The sequence below is a fragment of the Nomascus leucogenys genome, chromosome 3 (genome assembly GCF_006542625.1).
Source record: "Nomascus leucogenys isolate Asia chromosome 3, Asia_NLE_v1, whole genome shotgun sequence".
Taxonomy (NCBI): Eukaryota; Metazoa; Chordata; class Mammalia; order Primates; family Hylobatidae; genus Nomascus; species Nomascus leucogenys.
In genome coordinates this window covers 59454712-59468271 of record NC_044383.1, presented here as the reverse complement: position 1 = coordinate 59468271, position 13560 = coordinate 59454712, and the positions used below count along the sequence as shown (strand labels likewise).

The 13560-nt window shown below is 38.3% G+C and overlaps 1 protein-coding gene across 12 annotated transcripts in view; it reads left to right on the top strand.

Annotated features, from left to right (window-relative positions):
• FAM135A (family with sequence similarity 135 member A) overlaps positions 1–8646 on the top strand; it is a 151844-nt gene extending 143198 nt beyond the window's left edge. For 9 of the 12 annotated variants that reach the window (XM_030809400.1, XM_030809395.1, XM_030809393.1 and 6 more), the window contains 2 exons: positions 4243–4356; positions 7197–8646. In XM_030809400.1, coding sequence (XP_030665260.1) covers positions 4243–4356; positions 7197–7402 — 320 coding nt within the window. In that variant the 3' untranslated portion in view covers positions 7403–8646. The remainder of the gene's footprint in view (positions 1–4242; positions 4357–7196) is intronic. The other 3 variants (XM_030809398.1, XM_030809397.1, XM_030809392.1) reach the window with 1 other exon arrangement.
• The last annotated feature ends 4914 nt before the right edge of the window (positions 8647–13560 follow it).

Here is a 13560-nt window from a genome sequence, read left to right as displayed (position 1 = left end):
TGTTGCTCAGGCTGGAGTACAGTGGTGTGATCTTGGCTCACTGCAACCTCCGCCTTCTGGGTTCAAGCGATTTTCCTGCCTCAGCCTACCAAGTAGCTGGGATTACAGGTGCCCGCCACCATGCCCAGCTAATTTTTTGTATCTTTGGTAGAGACGGGGTTTCACCGTATTGGCCAGGCTGGTCTCAAATTCCTGACCTTGTGATCCACCCGCCTCGGCCTCCCAAAGTGCTAGGATTACAGGCATGAGCCACTGCACCCAGCCAAACTGCTTCAGTTCTAAAAATAAAAAAGGGTAGGGAGAGAGGGAACACAGTTATATGTCACCTATCCAGAACCCTTGAGAAATACGCATTTCAGGAGCCACTTACAGGATTATTAAAAATCAAATCTGTTGTTAGTCAACATATTTGAGAGCCTACTGTGTGTTCAGCACTAAGCACTAACATATTTTTAATTTTTTTTAACTTGGAGAGAAATTAGTAAAATATTTTACATCTTTTTTTCAATATAGAGCACTAAAAATAGTTTAACCCAGCCTCCTCTTCTAACCTTTTTCACATCAGGCATCAATAGCAAATGATTATATTTTTAAAGCACAATTGGGTAAGCCATTATTAGATAAACCAGTGAACCAACCATGTTGCTCCCCCAGCAGAGGAGACCAGCCTGGGGACTTCAGCCATGCCCAGTCATCTGAGAAAGCTAACCAGATCAGTTTCCGGACCCACCTATAACTGCACACCATAGGAAGGTCTCCTTCAACCTGTTGATTTGTTTACATTCATTAACAATAGTTCCATACTATGCTGAAATAAAATGGTATTCTCAGAGATACAGCATTTTAACCCTAAACTAATCAGTCTCCTGATCCCTAGTCCAATGTGTCCTTTCTTCTCAACTAGACTGCCTCAACTTGGTAAGTTCCTTGTTCCCACCAAAAGTTAGGGCCAGATTTTTATGTTATAGACTACTTAGCTAAATTGAGTGGACCTTAATATGTGAGAGCCAATATTGATATTTTTTGAGGGAAGACATACACTTTATAATTTAAAAATTTAATCCGATACTTTAAACAGGGACAGATAAAGATATGGTCACTTTTTTATCCCTCCCAGACATATTGCATAACTGAAGTTTTATAATGGATGTGAAATTTTCTAAACGTTACAATGAAATCTTTTTTTTTAAGAAAGGAAGCAGATATAAATTTAAATTTTTTCCAAAAAATTAAAAATAAAATTTAATTTGAAAGAAACATATAAAATAAAACTCTCAGGAAAGAAATGTATAATGGAAGTCATGAGACCAGCAAGTAGAGAATAGCAGTGATACTGGTAAGAGGAGAAAGCAACATACACTACATATGAAGCAAGCCAAACTTGATGATGTAGTATATATGAGGGAATTAGTAATTAAAGGTGGCCAATATTTCTCATTGGACTAGAATAATAATAGGCTTATAGAATAATGAATTTAAGGTAGCAAGCAAAATTTTGGAAATAGAATTTGGTGTTAGGAATAGTGAGTATTAAAGTGACACAAAGCTTTGTGTCAAGTTATGTGGCAAGAAAAGCAGTCCAGAAATTTAGATTTGAGGAGCAGATATAAAAATGATAATTAAAAGCAGAGAGATAGATGAGTAAAGAATAAAATGTCATGTATGCCTGAAGACAAAGTTTTGTTTTCTCTCCTAAAATTACCCATCAGAAAAGAGAGTGCTGCCTTATATTCAAATCACTAACACAAGGTGATTTCTCAGTTACTTTATTTGGACTTACTTGGAGAAGACATACTGGCCTGAAATAACCATTGTACTTCAGATGCAAATTTAGGCTACCAGGTAGAATTAAAATTTGGTCAAATAAGATGAGGCCTGAGAATTGATCCTTAAATTTTTAGCATTGTCTAGGTCATTGGTGATCTTGAAAGAGCAATTTACATGGAGTAATTAGTAAGAAAGACTTCTGAGAATCGGTTCGGTAAAGAACAGGAGGAAAGGAAGAGAAGGGAGACACATAGAAAACTCATGAAGAATTTTGCTACAACACTGTGCCAAGAAATGGGTAATAGAGGAGTATAAGGTCCAGGTACAGGTTCATTTATTTGGTTTTGGGGGGGTTTTTTGGTTTTTGTTTTTTGAGATGGAGTCTCTTCTGTCACCCAGGCAGGAGTGCAGTGGCGTAATATCGGCTCACTGCAACCTCCGCCTCCTGGGTTCAAGCGATTCTCCTGCCTCCGCCTCCTGAGTAGTTGGGATTACAGGTGGCTGCCACCATGCCTGGCTACTTTTTGTATTTTTAGTAGAGATGGGTTTCGCCATGTTGGCCAGGCTGGTCTCGAACTCCTGACCTCAGGTGATCCACCCTCGGCCTCCCAAAGTGCTGGGATTATAGGAGTAAGCCACCATACCCAGCCATTAATTATATTTTCATAAAATATAACATCTCAACTCATTCTGTTGGAATTACAGATTTAGCTCATTCAATTTATAGGAAATGTGTGCCATAAAATCCAATTGGCAAAGCCATTTCTCACTGTCATAAACAGTCAAGTCAAATTGACTTTTTGTCAGAAAAAGTTAGACTTTATATTTTGCTTGGTTTTTCCAGAGACTTTTATACCCTAGGGCCATGTACCTTAATAAGATATGAAATAGATTGGAGAGATAATATCTTTCTCTTGTAAAGTGGGAGAAAGTCAAGTCACTTTTAGAAAAAAACACATCTGGAGGTTGGGATCTGGAAATCAATTTTCTTTTTTATTTTTAGGGCAAGCTCTTGCTCTGTCACCTGGGCTGGAGTGCAGTGCTACAGCCATGGCTCACTGCAGCCTGCACCTCCTGGGCTCAAGGGGTCCTCCCACCTCAGCCTCCTGAGTAAGACTACAGTTATGCAGCACCACACCTGGCTAATTTTCATAGAGACAGGATCTCACTTCGTTGCCCAGGCTGGTCTCAAACTCTTGGGCTCAGGCAGTTTTCCCCCCTTGACCTCCCAAAGTTCTGAGATTACAGGCATGAGCCACCTCGCCCAGCCTTGAAATCAGTTTTCTTAAAGCTATACACACCTATCTACACCATAGAGAGTCTTAGATGACTCCAGGGGTAAATGTATGAATACCTGTGCTCTAGGACACATAGATGATTCCCAAAGTAGCACTAGTAATGATGAAGATATTAGTGTCGAATTGTGTCACGAGATGTGAGAATGAAGGGGGGGAGTCATTTTTTCTTAATTTTTATACAATATTATTTTAAATATATGTTCAATTAACTTCTATAATAGATACTTGATATTTCATTTATCTCCTTAGGATTGTATACATTCAAAATGTCACCTCCCCCAAAAAAGTGGTATAATCTAAGGATGGCCTTATTTTTGGCATAGATAGTATCATATGGTCACACTTGGCTGTGTGTGAATCCATACTCTTCTCAAGATTAAGATCCTTAGGCCAGGCATAGTGGTTCATTTCTGTAATCCCAGCATTTTGAGAGGCCGAGGTGGGCAGATCACTTTGAGGCCAGGAGTTCAAGACCAGCCTGGCCAATATGGTGAAACTCTGTCTCTACTGAAAATGCAAAAATTAGCCAGGTGTGGTGGCCCACACCTGTAATTCCAGCTACTCAGGAGGCTGAGGCATGAGAATCACGTAAACCCAGGAGGCAGAGGTTGCAGTGAGCTGAGATTGCGCCACTGCACTCCAGCCTGAGCAACAAAGCGAGACTCCATCTCAAAAAATAATAATAATAATTTTTAAAAAGTAAATATAAATCATATTAAGCAAGTGTTATAAATGAAAAGAAAGTAAAAAGTCAGCTTTAAATGATTTCCTGTGAGGTGTTTTGTTTGTTTTAATGGAAGAGTATAATTTTGTTTCTTTGGAAATAGTCCTAAATATTGATGAATACCTTTTGGAAGGTAAGAATGTCATGGAATACTTTCTATAGAACATTAGTCCACATACTCTGTTTCTCGCCTGTCTCCACACCACTGAGCAACAGTGCTTGCTCCCAGTGCAAACACACATTCTCATATCAGCATCAAGACTACATAACAGTGAAGTGGGTTTTTTTGTAGAGAACATATAGAAATTTGGGGAAAGGATTATCAAGTATTGACAAAGTCAGAAACTTAGTACTGCTAAGGAAATTTATTTTTTGGCCACTTAATATGATACTAATAACTTGTTTTAAATCTGGTAAACTACTGCATTGTAATTTATTATATTCTATTCACAGGGCTTCATTATTTCAAAAATGTTGTGCTAGTGGGATCCCTACAGGATCGCTATGTTCCTTATCACTCTGCCCGCATTGAAATGTGTAAAACAGCTTTAAAGGACAAACAGTCAGGTAATGGAATAAAAGTATTTCAAAGAGTTATAGGTATTAATGAGCTCTTTCCAAAATTTTTCTTGTAGTCACTTTCTCTCGTATCTGTCACCCTTCTCTTTCCTGTTAACTTCCTTTCCACCCGCTTATATTAACAGCTATCCTTCTTCCATTCTTCTCACCTGCCACGTGAACTGCCTTTACCAATGAAGTAGTTCTTTCATCTAATTACAAATGCGAAACTCTCCATTTTGCTGCCTCAGAAGTAGTTCATACTTTGATTTCCTCTGAATTATTGGGATTGACAATTGTGGTCATCCTTGTCATATGTTCTGCTGTACCTCACTTTTACGCAAAGGTGGCAGCAAGGATTTGCCCCTGTTCACTGATAGTAAATGATAAAGACTTTATTTTTTCTTTTGCTATTTGTGAATAACAAAATAAATTTAAAGTATAGCCATTTGGAGCCAGAAGGAAACTTGAGTCCTGTTTACTCATTTTATAACTAAAGCCCAGAGATACTAAGTGGCTTAGCTGAAGTCGGTTAGTTAATTACAGACTTAGGTCAAGAACCTGGTCTCTGGGCGTGGTGGCTCCTGCCTGTAATCCCAGCACTTTGGGAGGCCGAGGCAGGCAGATCACCTGAGGTCAGGAGTTCGAGACCAGCCTGGCCAACATGGTGAAACCCCGTCTTTACTAAAAATACAAAAATTAGCTGGGCATGGTGGTGGGTACCTGTAATCCCAGCTACTTGAGAGGCTGAGGCACAAGAATAGCTTGAACCTGGGAGGGGGAGGTTGCAGTGAGCCGAGATCGTGCTATTGCACTGCAGCCTGGGAGACAAGAACGAAACTCTGTCTCAAAAAAAAAAAACCCTGGTCTCCTACCTCTCAATATTGCCTCAGATCCGTTTTTGGAATGAGGCTGATTTTAAACTCTTAATCCTTTATTTTTCTACATTGTGACGGTGAACAGCTCCTTAAGGCAAGAACTCTCTTAAGCACATTTCTATTGACAATGCCTAACATGGTACCTGGTACATGGTAAGTACTCCTTTATTGTACATTTGTGACATCAAAGTAACCTTTTCTTAACTTCTGTTCTAGCAAAGGCTAGAGTCCACCTAAGGAAAAAATTCAGAAGAGTCTTAACCTTCAGATGAGTAGCTGAAACTAGATAAATGTCCCTTATTTTAACAGTGAGGTTCTGTGACATTGTGGGACAAGGGGAATCAAATGATGAAGACATGTTTAGACTTCTTCCTGTATTAACATATTTTTAAAATAGCATGGAACCACAAATCCAACCTGACTCACAATGAAAACTAAGAGGAGAGGTGGGAGTAAAAAGTTTTTTGATGAGTATGTATTAAGTCAGTCTTTCTCTTAAACACCTCTCTTTCCTATATCTGATTGTGCTTCTGTATACTCTTCCCTTCTTGTCATTCCTCAGGCAGCATCCTACCTGTCTTCTGAAATTTAATATTTACCTCTGTAAAGCTCACACGTTCCATGGACAGTTAGTACTCATTTATTAGTATATAGTAATGCATAAGCATTGTAAACAATGTTTTGCCCCATAGAAGGCAGTTTATACATTTATGTGGATGTATTCTAATCGTTATCTTTTATGTGCTTAGTATGACCTCAGTAAATCCATTGTAAGAATGAGCTAAACATAGTTTGGGTGCAGTGGCTCATGCCTGTAATCCCAGCACTTTGGGAGGCTGAGGCAGGAGGATCACCTGAGTCCAGGACTCTGAAACTAGCCTGGGCAACATAGCAAGACCCCATTCTACCAAAAATAAAAAATCAGCTAGGCTAATTAAAATGGTGGTGCACGCCTGTGTCGTCCCAGCTACTCGGGAGGGTTAAGATGGAAGGATCACTTGAGCCTGTGATGTGGAGGCTGCAGTGAGTTGTGATCATGCCACTGCACTGGGTAACAGAGTGACACCCTGTCTCCAAAAACAAAACAAAACAAAAGAGCCAAAAATGAGAGAGGAACACAAGTACTAAATAAACCTACAGACCAAACAAAAGATCATGTTATTTGAGCCAAGCTTACGTTGTTCATCTGACTATAGGAGGTTGCTGTTCTTTCTTAAAATAATTTGGAAATTTTGACTGCCACAGAAACATTTTTAAAGTATTTGCTGTAGGCCAAGTTTATAATTTTGCCTTATCAAAATGTCTTACCATGTCTAGCTTATTTTCATAATTGTTTAATGAGTTATAAGTGACTTAACGTTAAAGAAAACTATTTCTTTGTTATAGGCATTGCTTTGAGTTAAAAATACCAAATTTCAGCTGGGCGTGGGGGCTCACGCCTGTAATCCCAGCACTTTGGGAGCCTGAGGCGGGAGGATCGCCTGAGGCCAGGAATTCAAGACCAGCCTGGCCAACATGGTGAAACCCCCAACTCTATTAAAAATACAAAAATTAACTGGATGTGGTGGTGCATGCCTGTAATCCCAGCTACTCAGGAGGCTGAGACAGGAGAATGGCTTGAACCCGGGAGGCAGAGGTTGCAGTGAGCCGAGACCACGCCATTGCACTCCAGCCTGGGCAACAAGAGTGAAACTCCATCTCAAAAAAATATATATATATCAAATTTCAAGAATAATGTATAATAAATTTGTTATTTCCACTTGACTAGATAATGTGATTACTTATGTTTTCTATAAACAGTCCCAAAAATGATAGTTGGAGGAAAATTAAACCTTTTTAAAAAGAGCCATTTTTCTGCTTTATATGGAAATAATGTAACTAAATTTTATAGCTTATCTAAAAATTGGCATAGTTTTTTTATTTTCAGTTACTAATGTGAATTAATTTTCCTTTTTTCTGTTGGTTCCACAGGACAGATCTATTCAGAAATGATCCACAACTTGCTTCGACCCATTCTGCAAAGCAAGGACTGTAATTTGGTTCGCTATAATGTCATCAATGCATTGCCCAATACAGCTGATTCACTCATTGGGAGAGCTGCACATATAGCTGTTCTTGATTCGGAAATATTTTTAGAGAAATTCTTTCTGGTTGCTGCCCTCAAATATTTCCAATAGTATAAAAGCATTGTTAGCGACTGGACAATTACCTCATTCAACAATGTTTCAAATAATGTATTATATTAAAATGTAGATGCTGATAAGTTCTAAGAAGTATTTATACTTTTTATATGGAAGATAATTTATATCATCCATGTTTAGTGCTTTTTAAACATCAACTTTACTTTCTAGGTAATGTGGCTGTGCAATATTTTTTTAATTTTATCTTTTTACTTTTCTATTACTTTTTCATATATTTTGCTACCTAAGTAATTCAGTGAAACTTTAAGCCCATACCTATGTCTGATTGTTTATTATTGGCTTTCCACAATTCTTACATCAGACCACATTATATTAGAGACCATTATTGCTAGAATAGCGTGGGATTTAACATTTTCTAATACTGGGGGTATTATTTAGTTAATTATAAATTTTACTTTTCACGTTTTACTGTGTTTTAACTGGAAATAAAATTATGGCTGCTACAATATATTTTTTGAAATCAACTTCTGTAGTTCTAAAATACACCTTTATCATACAATCAAACCAGGTAGTTCATACATGACAGTGTCATAAAAGTTTTCTATAAAGTCATTACTGTTGCTTAAACATATGTCATGCCTATTAAAATATATTTTCTACTGGTGATTTCCACATTATTTCTCATACTGACTTTTATTACTGGAAATGTTCTTGTTCATGTTGGCAGCAGATAAAGATTTTTGAATGTTTGAATGCCTCTGCCTTGATTTGGTTGGGATTTTTGCTAAATTGGCAATGTTGCTTGAACTTTATGACTACATTTTCTTTTAACTTTTTTCATGGACTTCCTTATGTGTACATAATAATTAAATGTTGAAATTTATGAAATACTTTTATGAATTTAGATAATTTTTAAATATTGTTAAAATTTATTGAACTAAAAAGTAATGTAAATAAAATCATGTTAAAGATGGAACAAAATAATTTACATGTTTGGTGATACAGATGCAAATGTTTTTGATATATGGAGATGTTGAGTCTTTTGACTTTACAAAAGGTGCTGAATAGCATTAAATTCACTATTTTCCTTTTCTGTTTTACTTGTGAAAATAAAAATGCACTAAGGTTGGGTAGAAGTTCTGTTTGCACTCACTAATTGTGACAGACAGAGGTTTTTGTAAGTATTTATTGTACAATTGATGCATGTTTATTTTTAGCGTTGTGTTATTGCCCCTGGTGTTAATAAATGAACAAATGGCTATCTGGAGGAACAGCTACAACACTTGTAATCCTTTGCTTATTCTCAGAATACTAGAGGTGTATATATTTTATTTATAAGATAGACCAGCCTAATTGTATAACTTGTAGCCTTTGTATTTTTATAATTATATCTTTTGTATATATTATTATAGTTAAAATAATTTTGATTGCTATTGATAATTATTTACTTTTTAGAAAGTACTCAAAATTTTTATAAACTAATATCCCAAGTGCATTATAACTAGAAAATGTAAATATATTAATTAGCCACCACATATTTTTGCCAAGCACATTTTTTATATTCCTATATCTTGGCTCTGAGTTTGAAATGTGCATATTCAAAGTTTGGATAATTTTCAGGTTTATCAAAGGACTCATTCTTAATCATATAAATAGTATTTGAGTGGAAATTGCTCTTATCATAGTTGATTAGTTTTTGTTTATTTTAATACACTTTTAAAAGCACATCTGTGTTCATGGTTTAAAATCTAACAAATGTAACTTATTTGATTTATCTGGGAAACCACCACACACTATTCACCTCCAAATTCAGATTGTGGGAGATGGGGTGCAGTTATGGGGGAGAGGAAACGATGATCTGAAATGGTATTATTGACTCTTACTTTAGAGAATGAATCTCATTGAATTATACCAGTAAGAGTTCTTGGTTGCAAACAACAAAAAAAATTATGATCAACCTAAACAGAAAAAGAATTTATTGGAAGAGGATCAGGTAGCTCACAGAATTGATGGAAAGGCTGGAGAGCCAGGTTTGGAAAACAAATAGAAGCCAAAGGAAAGTAGATGACCAAAAGCATAGCCAAGTTCTGATGACAAAAAGAGCTAAACGACTGTATCCTTCTCTAGCCAGGATGACCCTGAAAACTGGATTTCAAGTACTTGTTTTATCACTTTAGATTCAAAGTGTAGTAGAATGTCCAACTGACCAAGTTTAAGTCTTGTGCCAGTGCTTGGGCTGTCAGGCATCAAAGACAGCAGATGTATATGACCTCGTTAGTTTCCACAGTAGAAAATGGGACCCTTTATTCTACCAAGGTTAACCAAACATATGAAATGGGTTTGATGCCAGCACCAAATATAAAAACACATCAGGTGTAATATAGTCCATCTTTTTGTCTTCCCAACATCTGCAAGCGTAATTCTCTCCATATTTACACCTTTAAAATGCATCTTTCTGACATAATACTACTATCCCTCATCCAGTTTTAAGTCCAGGACCTCAGTGTGATGTTCTCTGATTCTGTAATAATCTCATCTCAATAGTTTGCAACTCATAGACAAAATTGTGACCTAACCACCACCCTTATACATAATAACAGTATAATAGGAAAGAAGCTGGGCGTGGTGGCTTATGACTGTAATCCTAGCACTGAGAGGCTGAGGTGAGAGGATCACTTGAGCTAGGAATTCAAGACCAGCCTGGGCAATATAGCAAGACCCCATTTCTACAAAATAATTTAACTGAGCCTGGTGGCATGCACCTGTAGTCCCAGCTACTTGGAAGACTGAGGTGGGAGGATCACTTGACTCCAGGAGTTGAAGGTTGCAGTGAGTTACTGCACTATAGCCTGGGCGACAGGGAGACCCTCCAACTCTATATATATACACACACATATATATACATATGAAATAAGAGAAAATTTTATAAAAATGCATGAGTCAGTGAGGAAGAAAAAATAGAGCAGGGCTTTGCAAGTGTCCGTGGCAAGAATTACCTGGACTACTTTAAAAATACACATTCTAGGACCTTATTACAGACCAACTGAATCAGAATTTTCAGGATAGTGTAAAAGCAGCGTCATGTTTTATGTCCCAAATTTCTCTAATAACACGTCGCAAACACAGTACTCGGTCCTGTCACTGGTCGTGAGTCTAGATGGTTATGACTTCTCACCACTGCCAACTATTTTCTGTTTTCTTTATGTTCAACCAGCACCTCTGCTGATCAGATTTATGTATCCAGTGGATGACAAAGGATCTGAGGTGTGGGTGGTCTTGCCTATATATGTTTGTAATAGTCTTATATGTAAATGTTACCATTCAGCATGCTATTTTTCAAAATAAAATATAAAAACATGGTATTGTGAGGAGGGATTCCAGGAGACCCCCCCTGACTTCTGGTTATACTCTTCTCCCTATTCTCTTTTCTCCATGGTCATCAGGGCCAATCACTCCAGCTAGCACCATCACCACTTTCTCTAACCTTACCTAGAGGAATGAGGTCAAAATGGCTGGGTGGCAATTCCAGCTGGGCACAAAAATTGCTATACCAACAGAACCTGGACTCAGAGATGGCTAGCAAGAGTAGTGAAGGGTCTGAGATTTTATCCTACTTGCAAGGTTACAGGCTAGGTTGCTGCAGTTTCATGGATGCTGACAGGATACTCCTGGGCAAAAGACGAAACAGCTTTATTACAGCAAAATAGAAGCCAGAGTGTCCGCATATTTGCATCAGTTCCTGTAGCCCAATTCCCACAGTGTGATGCAGAGGGCCAGATGACGTCTGTGCACATGAGGGGTTGCATTACAGGAGAAGAATCCAGGATCAAGAATCAAGCAGTTTTTGAGCAAACAACAAACAAGCTAGTCTCTCTCCCCCAGGGAGCAGCTGTTAAATGGTAGTAATGCTGTGATTTCCTTGACCTACTTAGGTGCCTATATGACTAGCTACAGAAACTGCTTAGTATCAGGAGATGGATAAGACTTGCAGTCTGGCACACTCAGTAATAATATACAGGCATGTTCAGGGGCCATGGGAGCTTGTCTCTTCTCTACCACAATGGAAAGCAAAATATATTTTATATCAGTAAGTCATATGCAATAGTAAGAAGTCAGACCCTTTTCTACTCTTTGATCTCTGTTATTCTGTCAACAGAAGATATATCAACAAATACCGTTGACTCATTTGGAAAATATGACAAATCCTTTAGGGCAGTATCCCAAAGTGTATTTTCTCACCTGGTTCCAAAACAACCTTCAATAAGGCTGTCCGTCATTCCATAAAATCGGTTGCTTTTGGATGATGGAATACATAAGACTGAATCCTGCAGGCATTAGTCCCCTGCTTCACATCTTTCACAGGAAAATGAGTTCTTTGGTAAGAAGCAGTGTTGTATAGGATATTGTATTAAATATGGAGTAGTGTGTTAAGGTATTCAGTAAGTCCACAGGTGAAGTATATAATAAGCATAAATCAGGGAAAACAATCTAAATGCAGAATAATTGTCTCTTCCTGTAAGAACAAATTGCTACCTCCTTCATAACAGCAGGATTTCATTGTAAGCAGACCTGCCACCCAGACCACATAAAAGTATATCAGGGGATCAAGTTGGTCACTGCAGTTGGCAAGTAGTGGTAGTAGCCAATCAGTCATGGCAGAAGAAAGACTGTGTTAAAAGTACATGTATGTCTCCATTCTTGCCACCACGGCTACCTTGTTACTGAGTCCACACCTGTTGTGGGGGAAGGAGGCTGAGTGATGTCCACAGAATGGGTCACTGTTGCAGCCCTTGTGTAATCCCCTTTTGAGAGTGGGCTGGACTTAATAATAGGATACAGTGGAAGTGGTGGGATATTGCTACCGAGATGAGATTACAGAAGTTCAGGGCTTCCATTTCGAGTGGTCTTTCTTGCTCCTTAGTTCATTTGTCCTGTGGAAAGCCAGCTGCCATGTTGCAAGATAGCTTTTGGAGAAGCCCACTTAACAAATAACTGAGAAGGTTTCCAGTCCAAAGTCCACAAGGAACCAAATCTTGCCGATAATCATGCGAATGAGCTTGGAAGCAGATCTTCCCTTAGTTGTCCATTTATACGAGACTGGGACTTCAGCCAACAGCTTGGCTGCAACCTTATTTGGGACCCAGAACCATAGTCACTCTGGCTTCTAGATTCCTGATCCACAAAAACTGTGAGAGAATAACTGTTTATTGTTTTAAGCCAATAAATTTTGGGATAATTTGTGAGGCAGCAATAGATAACTAATAATCTTGTTCTGATTAAGAGCCCTTCTGCAATGGGAGCCTTTTTTTTTTTTTTTAACATTCAATAGGACCCAAATGTTTTCATGCTTTGGGACCACTTTGAGAGGTCCTATTCCAAAGACCTAGTCCAAAACTTTTACATTCCCAGTTCCCAGCACTTGACAAACCAGTCACTGCCTATGAAATGATGTAGATTTTTATCTCAAGCCATGTCTCTTTTTAGGCAAAGCATACAAGATAAGCTAAATTCTGGCCAGGCACAGTGGCTCACACCTGTAATCCCAGCACTTTGGGAAGCTGAGAGGGGTGGATCCCTTGAGGCCAGGAGTTCGAAACCAGCCTGGTCAACATGGCGAAAACCCGTCTCTACTAAAAATAGAAAAATCAGCCAGGTGTGGTGACGCGTGCTTGTAAAAACATAAAATACATAAATAAGCTGTTATGCATGCTGGAAAGAATTTTTTTTCCCTCTTCTGTTCCTTCAGGGCCTCTGTTAAGTGAGGCTCTAAATATGAAAAGCAGTCAGTTGCCAGCTGGGCCAGTTTATTGAGCAAAGCCATCATCCGACTTTGAATTTTTTCCTCAGTCAACTAGTCACAAGGAATTCATTATTAAACTGTAGATATAAGCTAAAGGTCAAAAGCATGACCTTAGGACTGTGAGCTCCCTACAAAAGAAAACTGTTTCCGTTTTGACTCTGGCCCAGTTCTGTGTATCCCACTTTCTCTCTTTTTTCTTTTTCTGTTTTTGAGATGGAGTTTTGCTCTGTTTCCAAGGCTGGCATGCAGTGGCACGATCTCTGCTCACTGCAATCTCCGCCTCCCGAGTTCAAGCGATTCTTCTACCTCAGCCTCCCAAGTAGCTGGGATTACAGGAATGTGCCACCACGCCCAGCTAATTTTTGTATTTTTAGTAGAGCCTGCCTTGTTGGCC